We start from the raw sequence: 21651 nt of genomic DNA, 5'->3' as shown, positions 1-21651 counted from the left end.
AGGCGCGGGCTCCCATCGCCTGTAGACGACCCCCACCCCTGAGCCCTGGCGTCGGTGGGAACGGCCCAGCCCGGCCACATGCGGTCCAGAGGCAGCCCTGGACACCCTCCCTCTGCGGCTCCATGTTGGTCTGTCCTTCAGAGGCGGTGAGGTGGGGACCCCCGGGTTTTTAGCAGGCAGCCCTGGCTGTGTTGGCAACAGCCGCAGCATCAGGGCCCAGGCGGGGCAGCATCCCGAGCCGCCTGGCTCCATGGCAGGGAGGCCCTGGAGGCCACACCAGCCCAAGGGGCGCCCAGACAGGCATAAGGATCCAGCTTGACAAGGGAGACTCAGACCCTGGCCCTACAAGCGCAGCCTGCGGTCTTCAGCGGGTCCCTTGGCCTCCCTGAGCTGCACGTCCTCCTCACCACACTTGTAATGGTTCCTCAGTGCTTGCGAGGATGCCCCCGACACCCCTTATCCCCAACCTGTGGGGGGATCAGAGGGTGGTGGGGCTGGAGAAGGGGAGGAAGACACGGGGGCCACATGGGAGGCGGTGTGTGGGGAAGGACGGGGCCCCGGAGATGAGTGTGGAGGGGGTCTGGGATCAGGTCTGAGAGAAGCTGGGCAAGAAAGGGGTCGTTTCTATGGAAGGGAGCCTAATTCATCTTCATACCACAATCATCTTTCCCTCCTTGGCTTTGTCACTTTTTTAAAAAAGTATTTGACTGTGCTGGGTCTTAGCTGCAGCACAAAGGATCTTTAGTTGCAGCATGCAAGGGGCTGTTTCCCTGACCAGAGATCAAACTTGGGGCCCCCTGCATTGGGAGTATGAAATTTTAGCCCCTGGACCACCAGCGAAGTCCCTTTTTTAAAATTGATTTACATTGTTGTGTTAACTTGAGGTGTATAGGAAAATGATTCAGTTATTCATTTTTCTTCGATTCTTTTCCCTGACAAGTTATCACAAGATACTGACGAGCATTCCCCGTGCGGTATAGTCATCCTTCCATTTTCCCCTCTTTGCCTTTGCTGGTAGGGAGCTGAGGCCATGTGGAGTTCTCTGAGTCTGTGTGAACTACATTGCTTGACTTTTGGCTGTTTTATACTGTTGTCTGTGGCTCTTTCACAAGGATTGTTTTAAATGCTCTGAGTTATATAAAAGCAAAGCATCCACCTATGTTAAAACTCGAGGGGTGCCTGCGGGAACTGTGCGGGGTTGGTGGGGAGTGACAGCAACAGGTCCCCCGGAGCAGTGCTTATTAGGCGGAGGCGAGGCCAGAGGCCCTTGTGGAGCTGCCAAACCAGTCCGATGGGGCAGGCGAAGTGCCAGCGGGCAGGGCCCCCCAGACCCCAGGAACCAGAAAACCATGAGCACCCACCACGTGCGTCACCCGTGACAGGGCCCCACGTTCAGCACAGCCCTGGTCCCTACATGCCCCACCCAAGACGGGTCGGCCGGGGCCCTGGCATCCTGCCCTGCTCGCCCCTTGTTGGCCTAGGCAGCGCCTCCCCCTGGGCCTCAGTTTCGGGGGCACAGGAGCCCCCAGCAAGGGTCCTCCCTAAAGCGGTGGGCCCAAGGAGACGAAGGCACACCCCTCCCGCCAATGCCAGGCCTCTGGGGTGAGTTTCTGACACCACAACACACCCAGCTCTGCGGCCCAAGAGCTGACCAGACCAGCAGCCGAGGGGACTGGCACCGCTGCGGTCAGGGCTCCTCGTCGGGTGGCAAACAGGTGGCCGGAGTCCAGACGAACCTGACGGGGTGCTGGGCTGCGCTTGGGGTCAGCAGGGGAAGGCTGGGAGCTCAGCCGGGGTGGGCTGAGCTCTGGGTTACGGACCTGGGGTCCTGGGGCTCCTGTAAGCGTGTGGGACGTTCCTGAGGGGTGTTTGGCCCTCCCGCCCCTCTGCTACCTCTTAACCTGCCAGGGCAGTCCCAGGAGCGAGGTGCCTTCTGCTCTGGCCCCTGCAGGGGTTTGTCAGCGGCTGCTGTCAGGGCCCCTGCCTGAGGTTTACTGTGAGGAGGGGCAGGGCAGGGGTGGAGCTGGGGGCCTGTGGGACCCAGGGTGGGAATGCTGGGCTCCAGGTCACAAACCCGGGAGCAGGAGAGCTGGGCCTGCAGCGGGGCCTCCCCAGACCCACCTCGGTGTCCCCGGGTCATGTGGCAGTCTGTGGTGGCAGCTCCACTCTAGGGGGGTGGTGAGCCTTACAGAGCCCACTTAGCCCCAGGCCTGCAAGGGCCGGATGCAGCCTCTCACCTCGAGCCTGCTGAGCCCATAAGGAGCTTTCCTCCCTTCCCCATGAGTCTCTCCCTCCCCCAGCCCGTGTCGGGACACCTGTCACAAATCCCTGCCCCGCTTGAGAAGCGTGTTACAGTGGCTTAGGTGTGGCCGGGCAGGGATCCGACCTGCCAGGGAGGGCAGGGGCCCCTGAACACACCCCCTCCCCAGAGCCTTGCAGGGCAGCTGCTGGGGACTGAGCCTGTTTGCTCTTTTGTCAGACAGGGACGGTCCCTCTCCTCCCACCTTGAGGACTCGGCGGGGTGAGCGGGGACAGGGGCTCACAAGTGCAGGGTCTGCCGGGCGTTCCTGTTGTGGTTCATGGACAGGACGTGCACCCAGAGCAGCCGAGTGGCCCAGGCAGGAGTCTGCCATCCCCACTCTGATCGCTCACCCTTTTCAGGCTTCCTTGAAGGGGGCCTTGCCCGCTGCATGCTGCGGGGGGTGGGGTGAGAGGAGATGGGGTGACGGAGGGAAGGTGCCTGGGAAGGGCTTGTTAAGGGGCGACGTGCAGAGCCAGCTGAGCGGCCGGCCCTCTGGAGCCCCAGGCCAGGGCCCGTTCCACCAGCCAGGCCGCCCCCGCTGGGGGCGTGGCTCCCTGTGGGGCGGGAGAGCCAGCTGAGCCCAGGCAGGGTGCAGGCACCTGCTTGGGGCCAGCCTTGATGAAGAGGGTGTCCGTCAAGTGCTCCCCAGCCCGGAGCTCCACATCACCCCCTGGCTCCCCCTAGTGGCCCTTCAGGTCGTGCTGCGTGGTCCCTGTGGCCAGTGAGGGGCCCCCGTGCCTTTCTACTTGCAGGACTCATCTCTGACCCTTGGGGAGGGGCCACGTGCAATGTTAATGGAGCCCAGTGGCTGGTGGGGGTGGTGGCCTGAGACCACCCATGCCGCTTGGGCTGAGAGCCAGTGTCCCTTCCGAGCACGTTAGCGGGGTCCAGAAAGGGCAAGTCCAGAGGTGTCCGGCTCGGAGCTCTCTGCCCTCCAGGGACAACAGAGACCCAGGCCCTCCTCTCCACTGTGGTGATGGGGGCAGAATGACCAGCCCCTGCTTCCTCAGCGGGTGCTGGAACCACCCCACCTGTGGACCTAGGAGGCTAAACAGAATCTGGATGTCATAGTGGGCCACAAGTCTGAAGGGAACAACAGGAGAGCTGATGAGTGACAGACTGTGTGGTAACTCGGTAGAAAGTTCTGAGTCCCAGTTCCTTTGCTGGAACTGGGGGCTTCCCTGGAGGCGCAGACAGTAAAAAAGAGTCTGCCTGCATACAGGAGACCCGGGTTCGATCCCTGGGTGGGGAAGATCCCCTGGAGAAGGAAATGGCAACCCACTCCAGTATTCCTGCCTGGAAAACCCCATGGACAGAGGAGCCTGGCGGGCTACAGTCCATGGGGTCGCAAAGAGTTGGACACGACTGGGCAACTTCACGTCTCGTTTGCTGGACAAGACCCTTTAGCTCTGGGAGTCTTTCTTCCTTCCGCACCCAAGTCAGGGTCCGGCCCGGGCTGCCAGGAGCGCGCTGCTTCCAGCGGGGACGGGCTTGTGACAAACCTCGGCCCCGCACACAGCGAAGCTGGGGCCCCCGCCCTGAGAAACACGCAGTGTGCTGGCTGCGGCTGGCAGCACCGGGCTTGCTGCTCTGGAAGGGCGTCTCGAGGGTGGGCTGCCAACCAGGGCGGACGCCAGGCTGGCTCTGAGAAAGCCGGGGTCTCCTGACCCCACGACAGGCTCAGGGGGCAGCGCGGGTGTTTCTGGGCCCTCTGGGGATGGCTCCCCCGGGGCCCCCCTCTCTGCTCACGGCCGCCCCCTCGCCCCCAGGCCTGCAGGGACTTCCTGGAGCTAGCGGAGACGCACAGCCGGAAATGGCAGCGCGCGCTGCAGTATGAGCAGGAGCAGCGCGTCCACCTGGAGGAGACCATCGAGCAGCTGGCCAAGCAGCACAACAGCCTCGAGCGCGCCTTCCGCAGCGCCCCGGGCCGGGCCGCCAACCCCAGCAAGAGCTTCAGCGAGGGTGAGCGGGCGCCCGTCCACCGCCCAGCACCCGCGGCGTCCCCTCGGCCAGCTGGCTCAGCTTCCGCGGCCCCGCGGACACGCACCCCTGCTGCCCGCCCGTGTGCCCCGGCACCCCCGTGACAGGCACAGGCTCCAGATGAGCCCCGTGGCTGCACCTCCCGGGTGCCGGGTGCCGCTCACCTAACCTGGGGCTCGGAGGTCACAGGCGCCCCGGGAAAGGGAAGCTGGGCCACTGACCAGAGTATTCGGAGCGCGGGGGAAGCTTCCGGAAGGAGGCTCCCTGAGCAGAAGGCTGAGAGGAAAGCGCGTTCCGGGGAAGGGGGGAAGGGCAGCTCGGGTGGGCGATGGGGGCTCTGGGCTGCCCCGGGGGCGGGGGGGACGGCGAGACTGCCCACTGAGGTGGCGACGGTGTGTGTCCCTAGGAAGCCTCTTAGCCAGCAAAGGCGAGGACAGCGAGGAGGATGAGGATACCGAGTACTTCGACGCCATGGAAGACTCCACGTCCTTCATCACCGTGATCACCGAGCCCAGCGAGGGCAGGTGGGCGGGGCCGCGGCGCCGGGGCCACGCCCCGCCGGCGCCTCCTTCTCGGGCGCCTCGGCTCTCTGCACCCGGGGTTTCTTTTCAGTCTTGCTCCAGGTGCTGGTCTCGCTTAGGCTAGGTTCTGTGCCTCCTTAAATCAAAAATACCCACACGACGTCTGTACGGGGATTTCACTTTAAACGGAGAGCAGGGCGCTGCCCTGCCGCAGAGCTGCAGGGTCCCGGGCTCCCTGTCAGCATTCCAGAGCAGACCAGAGACAGGAAGCCTCTCATTCTCCATCTCTAAGCTTTTGTTTCATTTCTTGTAAAAGCTAGTTCTTTCGGGATCTTTCTGAATACACGTTAGTAGTAGCCAGGACAGCTGACGGCCAGGCTGCCAGTCCCTGGGGCCCTCAGGACGCGCCCAGGCGTGCGGCCCGAGCTGGCAGGACGTGCGTGGAGGGAGCAGAGTGAGGCGGAGCTGTGGGCAGGGAGCACGGACTCCACAGGGTTAGGGCGCAGGCCTCGCCAGGGTGCCTTAGGTCCTGATACCGAAGGGGTCAGAGGGCCGGGGGGGGCTGTGTTGGCTGGCATGGGGGCCCCGACCTCGACCTGGGGAGGAGCTGCCTCTCCAAGTCCCAGGGACGCCGACAGAACTGCCCGCAGCAGCCATGCGGCCCCCTGCCCACCACGTGCTCCCTGCCTGTCCCCAGGCGCATCAGGCGTCCCGGCAGCCCCAGACCCACGCCTGTGCCACTGCCCCCACCCCAGGCGGCCGTCCCTGGCCCCTCAAAACCCAGCCAGGCCAGGAGGGGTGAAATCCTGTGGCTGCTCCTCCTCTGCCTTCGTGGACCAGCGCAGCTCACCGCCTCCCTGCCCTGGGTTCTTCCAGGGAGAGGCCTGGTTTGGCGTCCTCTTACCCCTGAAGGAATCTCTGGTGGCTCAACAGTGTATTTCCATCTCATCTTCTGTTTCCCAATAATATTTGAAACAGAGTTTTTAAAATTCTGACTGCCCAGGGGGCTGGATAGAAGCGGGTCAGGTCCCCAGGAGGCCTTGGGATTTGTAAACAACTTGCCTTCTCCTTTGTGTTTCCCACAGAAAAGCTGAGGCAGGGACTACAGGCTCCGTGGAATGGACTGCAGACAACGTGAGTGAGGGGATCCTGGGGGGGGGGGGAGTGGGGAGGCAGCACTTTGACCTCAGGTCCCTGGGGGGGTCCTGCACCCTGGGTGCCTTCATCTGAGTGCAGGCAGAGCCTGCCCCTTCTGCCAGCAATGGGCTGGCGCTGGCCTCTGCTGACAGGCGAACTCTGCTTCTCTGGCAGATGCTAGATGATGCCTCACTTGTGCCCCAGGGGCCTCCCAAAGTCAAGAGGCGTGTCCGCATCCCCGACAAACCCAACTACAGCCTTAATCTCTGGAGCATCATGAAGAACTGCATCGGCCGGGAGCTCTCCAAGATCCCCATGCCGGTAGGGGCCAGGCAGGGGCCCCGGGGGGCTGTGCTTGCGCCTGGAGGGGAAGTGATGGCCTGTGGGAAGTGCACGCAGCCCTGGGGTCATTTTCTTAATGGCACATTTGAGCACGTAAGGCAGTATTGAGTCGTGTCCACCCGCACTCCTGACGTTCCCCCAGGGCAGAGGTCTCAGACTCCAGGAAGGAGCCTGGGAGGGCTCTGCTGATCAGATGTGGGGCTCACAGACCCCCGCCTGCCCCGGCGGGAGGGGAACGGCAGGGCTGGGCTGGGTGTGGGCTGAGTAGGCCTGCCCGCTCCGAGCCGGGCTGCCCTGGGTCCCCACCCCAGCGGCCTCTCCACAGAGGGGAGCCGGGGCTCCAGGTCAGACTTGGCGTCGCTCTGTGACCCAGGGCAGAAAGCTGCACGACAGCTCAGAACACAAGGTGGACCCCCGTCGTCCACTCACTCACTCGCTCGGTCCCTGACTCCTAGGAGTCACTGCCGCGGCGCCTCCATCCTGGGAGGGGAGACTGAAGGTAACCTGACAGGTCTGCCAGGGCCGCAGGGCGGACCGTGGTGAGGACTTGGAGAAAATGGAGGCGGGGCGTGGGGAGGCAGGGCGGCAGGGGGCCTCCCAGTGACGTCCCTGGAGCGGAGCGGAGCAAGGCTGCGGGGACGACCCCAGGTCTGTGCTGGGAGCGGTGGACGGCCCGTGCAGACCCGGACTGACCCCACGCCCGCCACAGGTGAACTTCAACGAGCCCCTGTCCATGCTGCAGCGGCTGACGGAGGACCTGGAGTACCACCAGCTGCTGGATAAGGCGGCGCGCTGCGGCAGCGCGGCGGAGCAGATGTGCCTCGTGGCCGCCTTCTCCGTGTCCTCCTACTCCACCACCGTGCACCGCATCGCCAAGCCCTTCAACCCCATGCTGGGCGAGACCTTCGAGCTGGATCGGCTCGAGGACATGGGCCTGCGCTCCCTCTGCGAGCAGGTGAGGCCCACGCTGCTCTAGCTGGGCGGGGGGTCAGGGTCAGACCAACGGGACACGGACTGACCCCGGGGGCCATCAGGCTGAGGTCAGGTCAGGCAGCTGGGTCTCCCGTCGGGGGCAGGTTCGGGGTACCCATGGAGCAGGCTTCCAGGGACGGGGGACCGCGTGGGAGGAGCGCTGGGGGGAGGATGCCCCTTGCGGCCAGGAGCAGTGGGCAGGGGCCTCTGCAGGGTGCCGTCAGGGAGCCAGGGGGCCTAGAGCTGCTGGGGTCTCCGCTGAGCTGCAGGCCTGCCCCCCGTGGGCTGGGGTCAGCGATGGCGGAGGCTGGGGGTGAGGAGCCCCAGGCCCCACCCTGGCACCCTCGTCTGCAGAAGGGTGGTTCCAGCGGTGCCGCACCGCATGCTAGGGGGACAAGGCAGTCAGAACAGACCGGGTCGGGCTGCCGCTGAGGTCTCCTCTGTGTGGGCCACTGCCGCGGGCCCAGGAATGAGCTCAGGACGCCGACACTGCAGTCCGGTGGCTGGTTTCCAAGGCGAGCTCGGCCTGTGGAAAGCCTGACCAGGGGAGGTCAGAGGTCGGGCAGACGCGCCTTCCGGAGGGGTGGCGTGAGGAGGGGGCTGGGGAAGGCAGCGGTGATGACCAGGGTTCCTGAGCTGAACGGAGCTGATCCGAACCCACGATGAACCAAGAGGTGCTCACGCTGAGGGGTCTCAGGGGCCGGGGCGGGGATAGATACTCTGTGAGTGGATGGTTCTGGCTCTTTTAGGAAGGGGGTGGTCTGGGAGCAGCTTGGCTGACAGACTGGGGGAGAGACAGCCGCTGAGGGCACACAGAGGGGAGCGGGGCGGCAGGAGGCCTCTGGCTTTTCTCTGTGGAGGCATCACTGGAGGAAGAGGAGGCCATTTTATGGGGAACCCCCCCTGCACTGCCATGGGGACAGTGCAGCGGTAAGAGTGGAGCAGGGGGCTGGAGGCAGGGGGGCTCTGGATGCTGTTTTAAAGAAAAGCCAGGATTTGCTAAGGATTAGAGGAGGAGCGTAAGAAGAAAGGCCCAGCATTTGGTGTGAGCGCCGGACGGACGGGGCCATCTGCCCGAGGAGGAGGCCGAGCAGAGCTCCAGGGCACGGGGTCACGTCCTGAGTTTGTGGGGGTGGGCTCCAGAGGGGGCCCTGGCAGCTCACTCATCACCCAGGGGCGGCTGGCAGGTCCGGGCTGTGGAAGGAAGGGGGTACTGCTGTGGGGAGTGTCAGGAGCTTCTAGGGGAGGGCTGAGCCCACAGCTGCCGCTCCGGGTGGCCACAAGGAGGGGCTTCACCCCAACCCTGAGACCAGGAGCCACAGAGATGAGAAGGACCGGGTGCGGGAACGCTGATGCAGTGGATGTGGTGTCCTCAGCAAGACATGGTCGGGGTGCCCGGTGCGGGAGAGGACGGGGCAGAGGTGCCCAGCGGGCCGAGCAGGTGGCACCACCATCGGGCTGGGCAGGAGCCGGGCTGGCTGGGGGCGGCCTCGGCGCGGCGCAGCAGACGAGGCCTCTGCAGGCAAGGTGCAGCGTGACTGGAGAGTGGCCCGCAGGCCCCCTAGAGCCCGTCACACTCACTTTATTCACCCCATTGCCACCCCGCCCCACAGCCCAAGTCAGGTTAAGGTGTGGAGACCCCCAGGCCCCTGGCTCAGGCCCATGGGGGTGGGGCGCCCGCCCTGCCTCCACCCACCCAGGCTGCCCCACTCTTGCTGTGTGGCTCTCCTTTCTGGGGGTCCAGGGCCCCCTGGGCATCTGTGACTCCCACGGCCACTGGGCACGGGGCGCTGCCCTCAGCTGGCTGGGGAGGGGCCTGGGCCGGGTCCACAGACGCTCATGACCCGTGGGCCTGGTCTCAGGTGAGCCACCACCCGCCGTCCGCCGCGCACTACGTCTTCTCCAGGCACGGCTGGAGCCTCTGGCAGGAGATCACCATCGCCAGCAAGTTCCGGGGGAAATACCTCTCCATCATGCCGCTAGGTGAGCAGGGGCAGAAGACATGCTGGGGGAGGGGGAGGGTGGGCAGAGCCTGGGGCCTCCGAGGGTAACGCGAGCCCCCCCCACAGGCCTCCTGGATCCCTCCCTGGCCTGCGCCCTGTCCCCAGCCTGTACGAATACTGCTTCTGGTCCTCAGGACCCCAGGATCATGGGTGGGTGGGGCAGGTTGGCTGGGACCCAGCATGGCAGGCTATGACCTCTGACCCTGTGTCTGGGTTCCAGGTGCTATCCACTTAGAATTCCAGGCCAGTGGGAATCACTACGTGTGGAGGAAAAGCACCTCGACTGTGCATAACATCATCGTGGGCAAGCTCTGGATTGACCAGGTCAGGGGGTGCCCCGGCGGGGAGCCATTGGCCCAGGCAGGTATCAACACTGACCACCCCCTCCGTCTCCAGACAGGGGACATTGAGATTGTGAACCACAAGACAAAAGACCGGTGTCAGCTGAAGTTCCTGCCCTACAGCTATTTCTCCAAAGAGGTGGCCCGGAAGGTAAGCACGGCCACCTCTCCGAGTCTGGGGGGACCCCGGAGCGGGGCACGTGCCCACACCGGCCCTGCCAATGCCCACAGGTGACAGGAGTGGTGAGTGACAGCCAGGGCAAGGCCCACTACGTGCTGTCAGGCTCCTGGGACGAACAGATGGAGTGCGCTAAGATCGTGCAGAGCAGCCCCAGCAGCCCCAGCTCAGACGGGAAGCAGAAAACCGTGTACCAGACGCTGCCAGCCAAGCTGCTGTGGAAGAAGTACCCGCTGCCGTGAGTGGGGCTGTGGGGCGAAGAGCGGGCAGGAGAGGGGGAGCACGAGGAGGTGAGCGGGCCGCGGACGGTGGGGGGGGCGACCCGCCCGGCCGGACAGGAAGCACGCAGCAGCGTGGGGAGGGCTCTGTCCCCGTGTGAGGGGCAGACACCCCGCTGGAGTCAGGCGTGACACAGTCTGTGACAGGCAGCAGCCGGTCCTACACGGAGACTCTGAACAGTCTGATCCAACAGGTCCCCACAGTCCAAGGCACGAACACAAACATGAAAGGAAGTGCAGGAAACTATAAAAACTGGCAGAGCTGATTCCATAGAGGAGCAAACAGATTCTACAAAAGAAAGTTAAAGTAACTGAAATTGAGAACTCCACAGGAAGGTTTAATAGAGTGAACCCACTGACTGGCTACAAGTCAGAAGAAATAATCAAAAACTTCAGATAAAGAGAGAAACCCTGAAAAAGACAAGAAGCTAGAGTGAGAAGGCTGGCCACCTGGGGACCCAGAGTGAGTCCCGGGAGCAGCCCCACGGACACCCCTGGGGCCTGGAGTCTGCAGTGCACGTTGAGTTTGAGAGCAGGGTCCAGCAGGCAGGTCAGAGTCCAGAAGAAAGAGACCAGCAGAGGAGAAAGCAGCAGAGAATTTTCCACATCTAAATCTATACAATGAAATGTTGAAACCAGATCAGAGAAAATATTAAGTAGCTGGATTTTTTAAAGACTTTACTTTCCAAGGAACAGTAGACAGACAGACATCTCCTCATTGGCAATGTCACAGAAACTTGAAAACAGTCAAATGAAATCTTCCATGTGCAGAAAGACTCACTGCCAGATTAGAATTAGTTGCACACATGGCAAGAATATCTTTACAGACTGAAGTCGAAACAGGCATTTTCAAACAACTCCTTTTGCCACCAGCAGACCTGTACTAAAGGACAGAACTCCCAGATGGAAAAACCAAGATGTGTGAAATGAGGAACAAAACCTACGTGACCAGTGAAGAAATAAGAACCTCTTATGAAATTCAAAATCTAAACATTAAATACAACTGCACTCCTCAGTCCATGAAATTCTCCAGGTCAGAGTACTGGAGTGGGTAGCTGTTCCCTTCTCCAGTGGAATCTTCCCAACCCAGTGATCGAACCCAGGTCTTTCTCATTGCAGGCAAATTCTTTACCCTCTGAGCCACTGGGGAAGCCCAGGAAAGGATTAACGGGAAGGAAAATTTTCAAAGGCCCTTCTGCTACAACCCAGTGATCAAACCCAGGTCTTTCTCATTGCAGGCAAATTCTTTATCCTCTGAGTCACCGGGGAAGCCCAGGGAAGGATTAACGGGAAGGAAAATTTTCAAAGGCCCTTCTGCTACCCAAGAGGAGGTTCAAGATGCACACTAACTTCTGATTATGTCAACTATGTATATTGTAATTCCTAGATTAACCACGAAATTAATGCTTACTTGGAATCCCAGAAGGAAAGGAAGAAAAAGAAAAATAGAAAGAAGAGAGAAATAGTTGAAAGAAATAATGGAGATAAATTTCCCCGTATAAAAATGAAGACATGAAAGACCTTGGGTTTAAAGGGCCCATTAGCATTCCAGAAACAAAAAATAAAGAAAAACTTCTGCCTAGATCACACTATAATGAAAACTAAGAATACCAAGGAGAAAATTCTAATAGCTTCCCAATAGAGAAGATTTCAGTAGAGAATGAAAAATCAAATTGACATCAGATTTTTTTAACAGCCAATGTTGGAGTAATATTTTCAAAGTAATGATGGGAATGAAATTAGAAGGTGAAAGTTTTTGTCCAGTCGAGCTATCATTCAAATATGAGGCTGTGATTAAAAAAAAAAAAATTCTCAGGTGAACAGCCCCAAAAGTTCTGGCACACAAAAACCCACAAAGAAAACCGTATTGGACATTAACTTTAAAAGGGGGAGGGAAAAATCCAGAAGGTGCTATAGTACATTACATGAAGTAAAAGATTGTGTGTGTGGAAGTAATTACTAAGACCAAAGAAAAAAAGAGAAAATATTCCCACAATAATCCAGAATTAAAGAGTGTAGATGATGTTAACACGATGGGCTTTGGGGAGACAAAGGACACCAAGGGATGTGAAGGCAGAGACCGACAGAAGATTTTTAAATCACTTAAAATATTTTTTTAAAAAGAAAGGCAAATAAAAACAGTTAACACAGAAAGCATAATATATAGATGAAATACTAGTTACAAAGCAAAATACTGGCTGAATTTTTAAAAATCCAGATGCGTGCACCTTCTAAGAAAGGTCCAAAGTATGAAGATGGGCAAAGACTGAAAGTAAAAGATAAACACTAACCAAAAAAACTATAACAGCTGTGTTATTATCAGGTAAAAACAGGCAAGAGCATTATCAGGAATGGAAGAGTCGCTACATGATAAAAGATTGAGTTCTTTGAGAAGATATAAACAGTATGCATGATACAGACAGTATGCATGTAGTGAAAGGGCCTCAAAAATACACAAAGTACATACTGACAGGAAAGGGGGAAATGGATCGATCCATTTGGATCAAACCACAGTGGAGACAGAGATTTCAATACACTCCTCTCACTTGTTGAGAGTTAAGTGGGGAAACAAAACCCAGCAAAGTGGAGAGCAAAAAGCCACAGGATATACATATAGTTATGGCTACAAGAGACAACATGCTTTTTCTCAAACATACACAGAACTTATGCAAAAATCAATTGTGCACTAAAAAGAAAGCCTCAACAAATGTACAGAGGGTGGCACACAGACCACAATCTGTGATAAGACAAATAAAAAGTTATACACAATATGTCAAAAAGTCCCCACATATTTGGAAAAAAAATTTAAGTTGCTAAGTAACTCATGGGGAAAATAATAAATTAGAATGGGAAGTTTTAAATGCTTCTGAGGAAAAAAAAACAAAACTGGCTGGATGTACCAAAGGCAGTGCTTGAAAGGAAATTTTTGCCTTAAATAGGTATATAAGCTTATAAAGTCTCTCTCATTCTAAGAAATTAGGGAAAGTTCAACATACACACTGGAAGAAAAAACAAAATATAGTAGAAGTAAAATAAAGTTTAAAAAGTAGATCTTTGAGGGAAAAAATAAACAGAAAACTACTGGCAAGACTGATCAAGAGAATATAGAAATACGTATTATTAATGTTTCATTATGCTTATTATATTTAAAGTATAGAGAGATCATTAAAATTCAGACTGGAAAGAAAAATTTTTAGAAAATATATTTTTTCTAAATACAATTTTTCTTGTAGAACTGAGTCTAGAAATAAAAAAGCATGAACAGTCCTACAAGTAAAGATACTGAAGCTATGGTTAAAAAATTCCTACAGGGCAAACACAAAGCCCGAGTCACTTGGTGAATTCTACCAAGTTTTCAAGAAATAAATAAATATCCCAATTTTACACAAAATCTTCCAGACCATAGAAAAAAGAAGAAATATTTTATTATACTGTGAGGCAAATATAGATAGCTAGTAACAAATTAGGATAAAAGAGCAGTAGGAACACAATAATAAACCCTTTTTCACTCGTGGATAAGCACAATCCCAAAATGACACATCAGAAAATCCAACAGTATTCAAAACAAAACAAAACAAAAACATTCTGCAATCATATTTTGGGTTTATCCTGGGTACACAAGGATGATTTTATACTAGAAAACCCATAAATAAATTTGTTACATTAACTGATCTAAACAGATACAGAAAAAGCATCTTATGTGCCTCAACATAAGATTAACATGCAAAAGTCAGTTGCATTTCTACACACTAAAAGAAGACAACCTGAAAGTACAATTTAAGAGAAGACGCCAATTATCATATCAGAGAATATCAAGGACCTTGTGGTAAATTTTACAATATTTGTAAGACCTCTATAGAGAAAAGCATAAAACTCTGCTGAGATATCAAGAAAGAGCTTAATGAATGGAGAAAGATACCATGTTCACGGGTAGAAAGACTAAATATTTATAAAAATGTCATGATCTAAAGAGTCAGTAAATCAAACAAAATCCCAATAGTGATTTTCCCGGTGGTTCAGTGGTAAAGAACCCACATGCCAATGCAGGAGACACGAGAGACATGGGTTCAATCCCTGACTTGGGAAGATACCCTGGAGGAGGGCATGGCAACCTCACCACCCTTGCCTGGAGAATCCCACGGACAGAGAGGCCTAGCGGGCCACAGTCCACGCCAGCACAAAGAGTCGGATACAACTTCAGTGACTTAGCACACACAGAGTCAGCAAATAAGCAAAATCCCAATACTGAACTATTCATGGAACTTGATATTATGATTTTCAAATTTATATTAAAGAATAAAGGGCCAGGATATTTCTAAAGAAGACCAGAAAAAAGAGGACTTGCCCTAAGTCCTAACCCCAGGACTTATTTTGAAGCTGTAGTTTAACAGAATAGTGAGCCTGGAAACAGCACCCTGGATATGTATGTATCTTGGCTCCATAACAAAGGTGGCATTATCCTATCCGTGGAAAGATGGCACCATCCACTAAAAGGATCTAGAGAAAATGGTTATCCGTACAGAAAAAGATTAAGTGACTCTCTCCCTCACATTGTAACAAAAGTCAGCTCCAAATAAAGGACTCAGAATAAGTATTAAGTCTGACTTAACTGTTAAACAGTCAGTTAAACTCTCAGTAGAAAATATAGATGAGTATCTTCTAAAACTTAAGGAACTACATATTAAGTAAGACAATAACACTGATGTATTCAATTAAACTTTTGTTCATTAAAAGAAATTTGCTCATTAAAAGATGATTTAAAGAAAGTGAAAAGACAATAAACTTGGAGAAAGTAATCACAATATATACACCTGACAATTAGTATTAAGAATACGTACGTATTCTACTCCAATTAAAAATAATAATTTAAAAAAGAATACATAAAGATGATCTACCTAGGGCTTCCCTGGTGAGTCAGTGGTAAAGAATCCTCCCACCAATGCAGGAGACATGGGTTCAATCCCTGGTCTGGGAAGATCCCGGACATGCAACCAAGTCCGTGCACAACTGCTGAGCCTGTGCTCCGGCGCCCAGCAGCTGTGCTCCACAGCCAGAGAAACCGAGGCAGTGAGAAGCCCCGCACCTGGAGAGCGGCCCCTGCTTGCCGCACCTAGAGCGGCCAAGACCCAGCACAGCAGAAACTAAATAATAAAAAGCTTAAAAACTCCTAACTAATAAAGCAAAAAAATGTGCAAGGCAAGTGCAAGGGTCATTAACAAGAATTTCGCAGAAAAAGAAACATGGCCAGTCATCATATGAATATTATCAACATCATTAGTAATCAGGGAAATGCAAATCAAAACCATATGAGATATGCAGTTTTACCATCGTTTGATTTGAAAAAAATGAAAAGTCTGGTGATATCAAGTGTTGAAGATGTGGATCCACAGTATCTCTTATACATCACTGGTGGGAGTGTGAGCTGGTAGGACCATGATGGAAAGCAGTGTGACCTTACCTCCTAAAGAAGGACATCACAAACTCTGCAGCCCAGAAATCCCACTTTTAGGTACTCAAGAGAATTCCTGTAAGTGTATAACAAGAAACATGCGTAAGATTACTCCAAAGCAAAAACTTGGAAACAACTGAAACAACCCAAATTTATAGGATGAGTAACCAGTATATTCACATAGTGCAGTATTTACAGTAGATGAAACAAATGAACAGCAACATACGATATAGTTAAATCTTAGTAATATTAAGTCTAAAAAAGCAAGTCCCAGAAGGTTATATATATCATGACATTCTTTTTATACTTAAAAACAAGTGACTAAAATACATAAGAGACATACATACACACTTAAGACTACACAAAGATGCAATAAAATTGTACTAAAAGGAAAGCAAAGGACTGATAAACCCAGGAGAAGTGGCTACCAGAGAAGGGAGTGGACTGGTGAGTCTTCCCTACGGTTACATGTAGATCTTGTAGGATCCTACTTTTTGGTTAGGTGGGAAGGTTGCATTAATACAAGCAGGCCATGTAAGGACCAGTGTGCCAAGTATCAGACTAATCCAAAACGCCTGAGGTCCAGAAAAGCAGCAGTACGTGCTGCTTCTTTTAAGGCTTCAAAAAAGCAGCATAGGACATGCTTTCACACACACATTAAAGGAGGTGTGACATTATAAAACACTTCAGGCAGATAACATGAAAAATTAGATGAAAGGGGCAAGTTCCCAGAGAAGTGTAAGGTAGCAGAACAGATGCAGGTCGGTGGAGCCTGCAAGATGCAGGGAGGAAGGGGTGAGGTGGCCGCCAGGCTGCGTCTGGGGGTTCAGCGGGTGGACACACAGGAGGGGAAGCAGAGGTGACCGAGTATGTCCTGACTGCTCCTCCCACGGGACCCCGCAGGGACAACGCGGAGAACATGTACTACTTCTCCGAACTGGCCCTGACTCTCAACGAGCACGAGGAGGGGGTGGCGCCCACAGACAGCCGCCTGCGGCCGGACCAGCGGCTCATGGAGAAGGGCCACTGGGACGAGGCCAACACGGAGAAGCAGCGGCTGGAGGAGAAGCAGCGCGTCAACCGGCGCCGGCGGCTGGAGGCCTGCTCCCGCGGCTGCGGGGTGGACGAAGGTGAGCCGCGGGGAGAGCGGCCGGCGGGAGAGGCCACGGGGTCTCCCAGGGGCTGGGAGGAGCTGGGGGCAGGAAGGGGTGTGGGAGAGGCGGGGGCATCCCAGCAGCGGGGAGGGAGACAGGGAGTGGCTTTCCCGGGTGCACGCATCGCCCACCCCCGCCCCCCGCCGTGCCGCCCAGCAGAGAAGGAGGCCGAAGTGTATGTGCCACTGTGGTTCGAGAAGAAGCTGGACCCGCTGACCGGGGAGATGGCCTGCGTGTACAAGGGCGGCTACTGGGAGGCCAAGGAAAAGCAGGACTGGCACCTGTGCCCCAACATCTTCTGAGCACCACGCCCTCCCGCAAATACAGGCGCCTGCAGAGCCTGCTCCACCTCCCGTCTAATGCACTCAATTCAGCACTCAGTGGCCCGCCCACCCCACCTTTCCCTTCTGTTTTTTAATAACACTTTTTTGGGGCTCTCAACTTGGAAGGAGGAAGTGCTGACCCGGGTTCTCTCAAGCCCCCAGGTGCCCCGGGTCGCCCACCCCCCTTCATCACTGACTGGGGCCCCCCTGGGGCCCCCAGCTCGTTTCCACAACTCAGGCAGGCTGGTCCAGGCCCTGGGCTGCCTCAGTCACCAGCCCCCCAGGGAGGAACCGGCCCCTCCCAGGGAGCCACTTCCGAGTTTTTTAGAAAAAGTTCCCTCCCATTTCTTTTCAGCCGAGATGTTTAATGAACACTTTCAGTACAGCACTTGGTGGGCAACTTGCTCGGTGTGCTTTCTTGCCACACGAGTGTCCTGGCAAGAGCCCCTTCTCTGTAAGACATCAGGAAGCCAGACCCTTTAGAGTCAGGAGCACCCTGCAGCTCAAACAGCAAGGCCCTTTGTCTCCGAGCTGCCGGCCCCCCAGAAGCCCAGGACCCCCAGAGAAGGGAACCAGGAGAGCACAAGTCTCTGGAGCTGCAGCCCCACCCACAGTTGGGAAGGGGCCCTGAGGGGCCGCCATGTGGGTCTGAGGACAAACGCCCCTGTGGACCCCAGCCACCTGGGCTGCTCCCCAGCCCCGAGGGGCCTGGCGGACCTGCAGGTGCTCCCGCCACAGAACCATACCCAAGTCAGCAATAAGAACCAAGCCTCGGCCCAGCCTGGGCTGGTGGCCTGGGCACCCGAGAACCCAGCGTCCCGCCTCTGGGGTACCCCATGTCAGCACCCCTGAACTCTTTATTTGCCTGGTTTATATATATGAGATATAAATATATATAAAATAGCTATTTTGCTTAAATTTCTATGGTATATAGAAGTGAAAAAATAATGAAGACAGGCTGCTCCTGTCTGAGTTTGGCCTTTCTCTCAGTGATGCCCCACCCTCTCCTCAAACCCCCTCCCAGTGGCTTCTGCCAACCGAGGGGGGGTGATGGGACTGGACCCCTGTGGCCACTGTCCCAGCCCCTCAGAACTCCTATTCCAACCTTTCACACTTTGGTTTGATCCTGAAAATTCATCACAGGGTTTTACTTTCTACTCCAGCACTGGTTCTGTTTTTATAAAAATACAAAAGTGAAAACACCAACATATGAAATGCCTTAGGGTGCCCACTAGAGGGTGGGCAGGCGGCCCCACACAGACTGTGGCAGAGTTGTTCAATGTTCCTCTTTGCAGAACTGTTTGTGAGTGAGCACCTTCTGACCAGTAATAAAAATAACCTTGGATTTGGAGTTTTCCATGGCCCTGTCCCTGCATCTGTCCACGACTGGGTGAAACAAGGCCGACACAGGAGAGCAGGGGACAGCCCACAGGTGGCCCAGGGGAGGAGCGTTGGCCTGGATGGGGCAAGGGGGCAGAAGCCCTGGTGAGACAAGGTCTGGGGAGGAAGGCTGCGGAGGACTGACGCGGCACCCAGCAGACAGTCGCCATTTGGCCTGGGGCCAAGGCAAGGCCCTCACCACTCTCCACAGGAACACTGGCCCTGGTGAGTTCTAGGGCTGCTCAACAACCATTACCTGGGACACTTTGTTGCCCCAGGTTGCCAAGCAACTTGGATCACTAGCTCTTGGGACCCAACCAAGAGTGGCTGGTCTGGCCCAGTGGGTGGTGCTCCCACTGCCGGCATTTCCAGGTGAGAGGAGGGAGTCAGGCAGGGTGCCACGAGGGTAGAACCAGGTGCCAGTCATCTGTCACAACACCCCAGTGCTGTGGGATCCAAGACTGGCAACCACACACAGCACCTTCCTTTCCATCTGTGGGGAGGCAGGCACCAGTGAGTCCTGGCCAAGCTGCTGGAGGGGCAGCTCTCACTGGAGAGAAGGGCAGGGATGAGGCAACCCCAGGATGGCTTGACCAGGAGGCAGGGGAGGAGGATCTGCTAGGAGAGGGAATGGACTTTAAGAACAGAGTCTTCATGTGTCCAAATGTCAACAGCACATAAAAGCTGGTGGTGGTGGTTTAGTCACTCAGTCGTGTCTGATTCTTGAGACCCCATGGACTGGAGCCCACCAGGCTCCTCTGTCCACGGGATTATCCAGGCAAGAACACTGGATGGGCTGCCATCTCCTTCTCCAACATACGTAAAAGCTAGCTACATACAAAAAAACTGATACTCCAAATTCGTAAGCACATGCCCAAGCTGGTTTTACACAGAAATGCAGGAATGGGGCAAAATCGTTAAAGTTTTTAGTTGTAAGTCATTCATTATACCAACCAGTTCAAGAAGGACTTCTCCTTCTGGATGGTAGACTAGGTGCCTGGATAATCCTTTGTGGAAAACTAGACATGCTGGGTAAAACTTTAAAACATCTTAAATGCATCCATGAGCTAGAAGAAGTATAAGGAATCCTCCTGCCAAGAATTAAGCGGGTGTGGAAATCGGGAGATCAGAGCTCTGAAGCCTGCTTCTCAGCCAGCTACTGACGCCACTGAGCCTGTTTTCACTGCCTCAAAGGACCTGCCTGATATAGAGCATCCAGTAGGGAATACTCTTCCTCAAGCTGGGCCCCCATAGGGCTACACTTTCAATATGATGGGGAATCAATAATTTCTGATCAACGAAAGCAAGGAAAATTGCTTGTCTTAAAGGTCAGTCGTAAGCAAAGCAGGAAAAAGAATCTAGGGATGTATAATCAGGAGTAGACTCTCACTTGGCTTCACAGCCCAAATGTTATCAGGATGGTCCAAGGAAACTTCTAGTAGAGAATACAGCATGGTCCCACACTGGCAATGTCCTCAGTCACAGGAGAGAAGCAAATCCTCTCTAGAGGCTCTCTCCTTCATTCCAGGCCTTATGGAACCCCAGACATAAAACTGCAAGGAAAATGAGCAGCTCACAGTATTAACATCTCCAAACACACAGGGAAATACAACCACAAATAGGCATAAGCAATGGCCTACAAAAATAACAGCAGAATCAGACATAACAAAACTCCTCAGTATAGTGAAATTAACAAGACACAGTATAAAATAAACATGTTTAATGTATTTCTAGTAACAGGTGGCTTGAAAATGAAGTTAAAAGCATTCAAAAATACTTAACAGAGAACTTACAAAAATTTTTTAAAATTACTAAAGATAATGAATAAATTTATAGGAGACTACACACAAAGAGAATATTAATGACATGGAAGTGCAATCTGTGGAAACTATCCAGAAAACAGCACAGATGCACAAAGAGGTGAAAAACATGAGACATGGAGGATAAAGAGAAAACGTCCCATGTATGTCTAATCAAAATGGAACAGAAGCACTCTGTTAACGACTAAAAAGATCAACTTTTTAACAAGAAACACCAATATACAATACAGAGTCAATTCCAGCAAATCCCAGTCAGAATAAATAAAAAGACATCCACAGCTAAATAAAATATAGTGAAATTGCAAGACGATTAAAACAAGATTTTAAAAGGACCCAAATCTGGGTGGGGGATACTCTCAACGAGCACTGATCAGAGAGTTTACTTCTTCTGACCACCAAAGAAAGCCAGAAAACAGTGAAGTGACTGCTCCAAAGTAGAGGAGAAAATGTTAGTATTCCCAGTGAAAATATATTTCAGGAACCAAAGCAAAATAAAGACATTAACAAAATATCTTATTAAAGCAATATAAAATGGCTTATAGAGTTAGACTTTGATGAGTTAAGTACTATGTAAAACATATAGAAAAATAGGAATATTACATTTCTAAAATACAGGAAGAACACTGTATGTGGGGAAGAAATTTTCAGTTAATTGAAAGGAAAGAAGAGGAAAAAGAAATGTAGATAAGGTGGAAAAACCATGAATATGGTAAAGTTGCAGGGTATGAAATTAATACACAGAAATTCCTTGCATTCCTATACACGAACAATGAAAAATAAGAAAGAGAAATTAAGGAAACAATCCAATTCACCATTGCAATGCAAAGAATAAAATACTCAGGAATAAATTTACCTAAAGAAACAAAAGACCTGTATGTAGAAAACTATAAAACACTGATGGAAGAAATCAAAGATGACACAAATATATGGAGAAATATACCATGTTTGTGGATTGGAAGAATCAATATAGTGAAAATGAGTATACTAGCTAAAGCAATCTATACATTCAATGCATCCCTATCTAACTACCAATGGCATTTTTCACAGAACTAGAAGAAATAATTTCACAATTTGTATGGAAACACAAAAGACCTCGAATAGCCAAAGTAATCTTGAAGAATGGAACTGGAGGAATCAACCTTCCTGACTTCAGACTATACTACAAAGCTACAGTCATCAGGACAGTATGGTACTGGCATAAAGACAGAAATATAGATCAATGGAACAAAATAGAACGTCTAGAGATAAATCCATGCATCTATGGACACCTTATCTTTGACAAAGGAGGCAAAAATATACAATGGCGAAAACAGTCTCCTCAACAAGTGGTGCTGGAAAAACTGGTCAACTACACTCAAAAGAATGAAATTAGAATACTTTTTAACACCATACACAAAAATAAACTCAAAATGGATTAAAGACCTAAATACAAGACCCCAGAAACTACAAAACTCTTAAAGGAAAACATAGA

At 53.2% G+C, this 21651-nt stretch overlaps 1 protein-coding gene across 6 annotated transcripts in view; it reads left to right on the top strand.

Annotated features, from left to right (window-relative positions):
• Nucleotides 1–18331, top strand: part of OSBP2 (oxysterol binding protein 2) — a 120446-nt gene extending 102115 nt beyond the window's left edge. For 5 of the 6 annotated variants that reach the window (XM_043901331.1, XM_043901332.1, XM_043901334.1 and 2 more), the window contains 11 exons: nt 4072–4264; nt 4689–4806; nt 5889–5937; nt 6115–6261; nt 6992–7237; nt 9117–9237; nt 9478–9581; nt 9654–9749; nt 9830–10014; nt 16407–16633; nt 16817–18331. In XM_043901331.1, the coding sequence (XP_043757266.1) occupies nt 4072–4264; nt 4689–4806; nt 5889–5937; nt 6115–6261; nt 6992–7237; nt 9117–9237; nt 9478–9581; nt 9654–9749; nt 9830–10014; nt 16407–16633; nt 16817–16959 (1629 nt within the window). In that variant the 3' untranslated portion in view covers nt 16960–18331. Of the gene's footprint in view, nt 1–4067; nt 4265–4688; nt 4807–5888; nt 5938–6114; nt 6262–6991; nt 7238–9116; nt 9238–9477; nt 9582–9653; nt 9750–9829; nt 10015–16406; nt 16634–16816 lie in introns of all 6 variants that reach the window. The other variant, XM_043901335.1, reaches the window with a different exon arrangement.
• Nucleotides 18332–21651: the final 3320 nt, after the last annotated feature.

Source organism: Cervus elaphus, chromosome 5 (genome assembly GCF_910594005.1).
Source record: "Cervus elaphus chromosome 5, mCerEla1.1, whole genome shotgun sequence".
NCBI classification, from domain to species: domain Eukaryota; kingdom Metazoa; phylum Chordata; class Mammalia; order Artiodactyla; family Cervidae; genus Cervus; species Cervus elaphus.
Note: the sequence above shows the minus strand (reverse complement) of the source record. Positions and strands in the feature narration are given on the sequence as shown.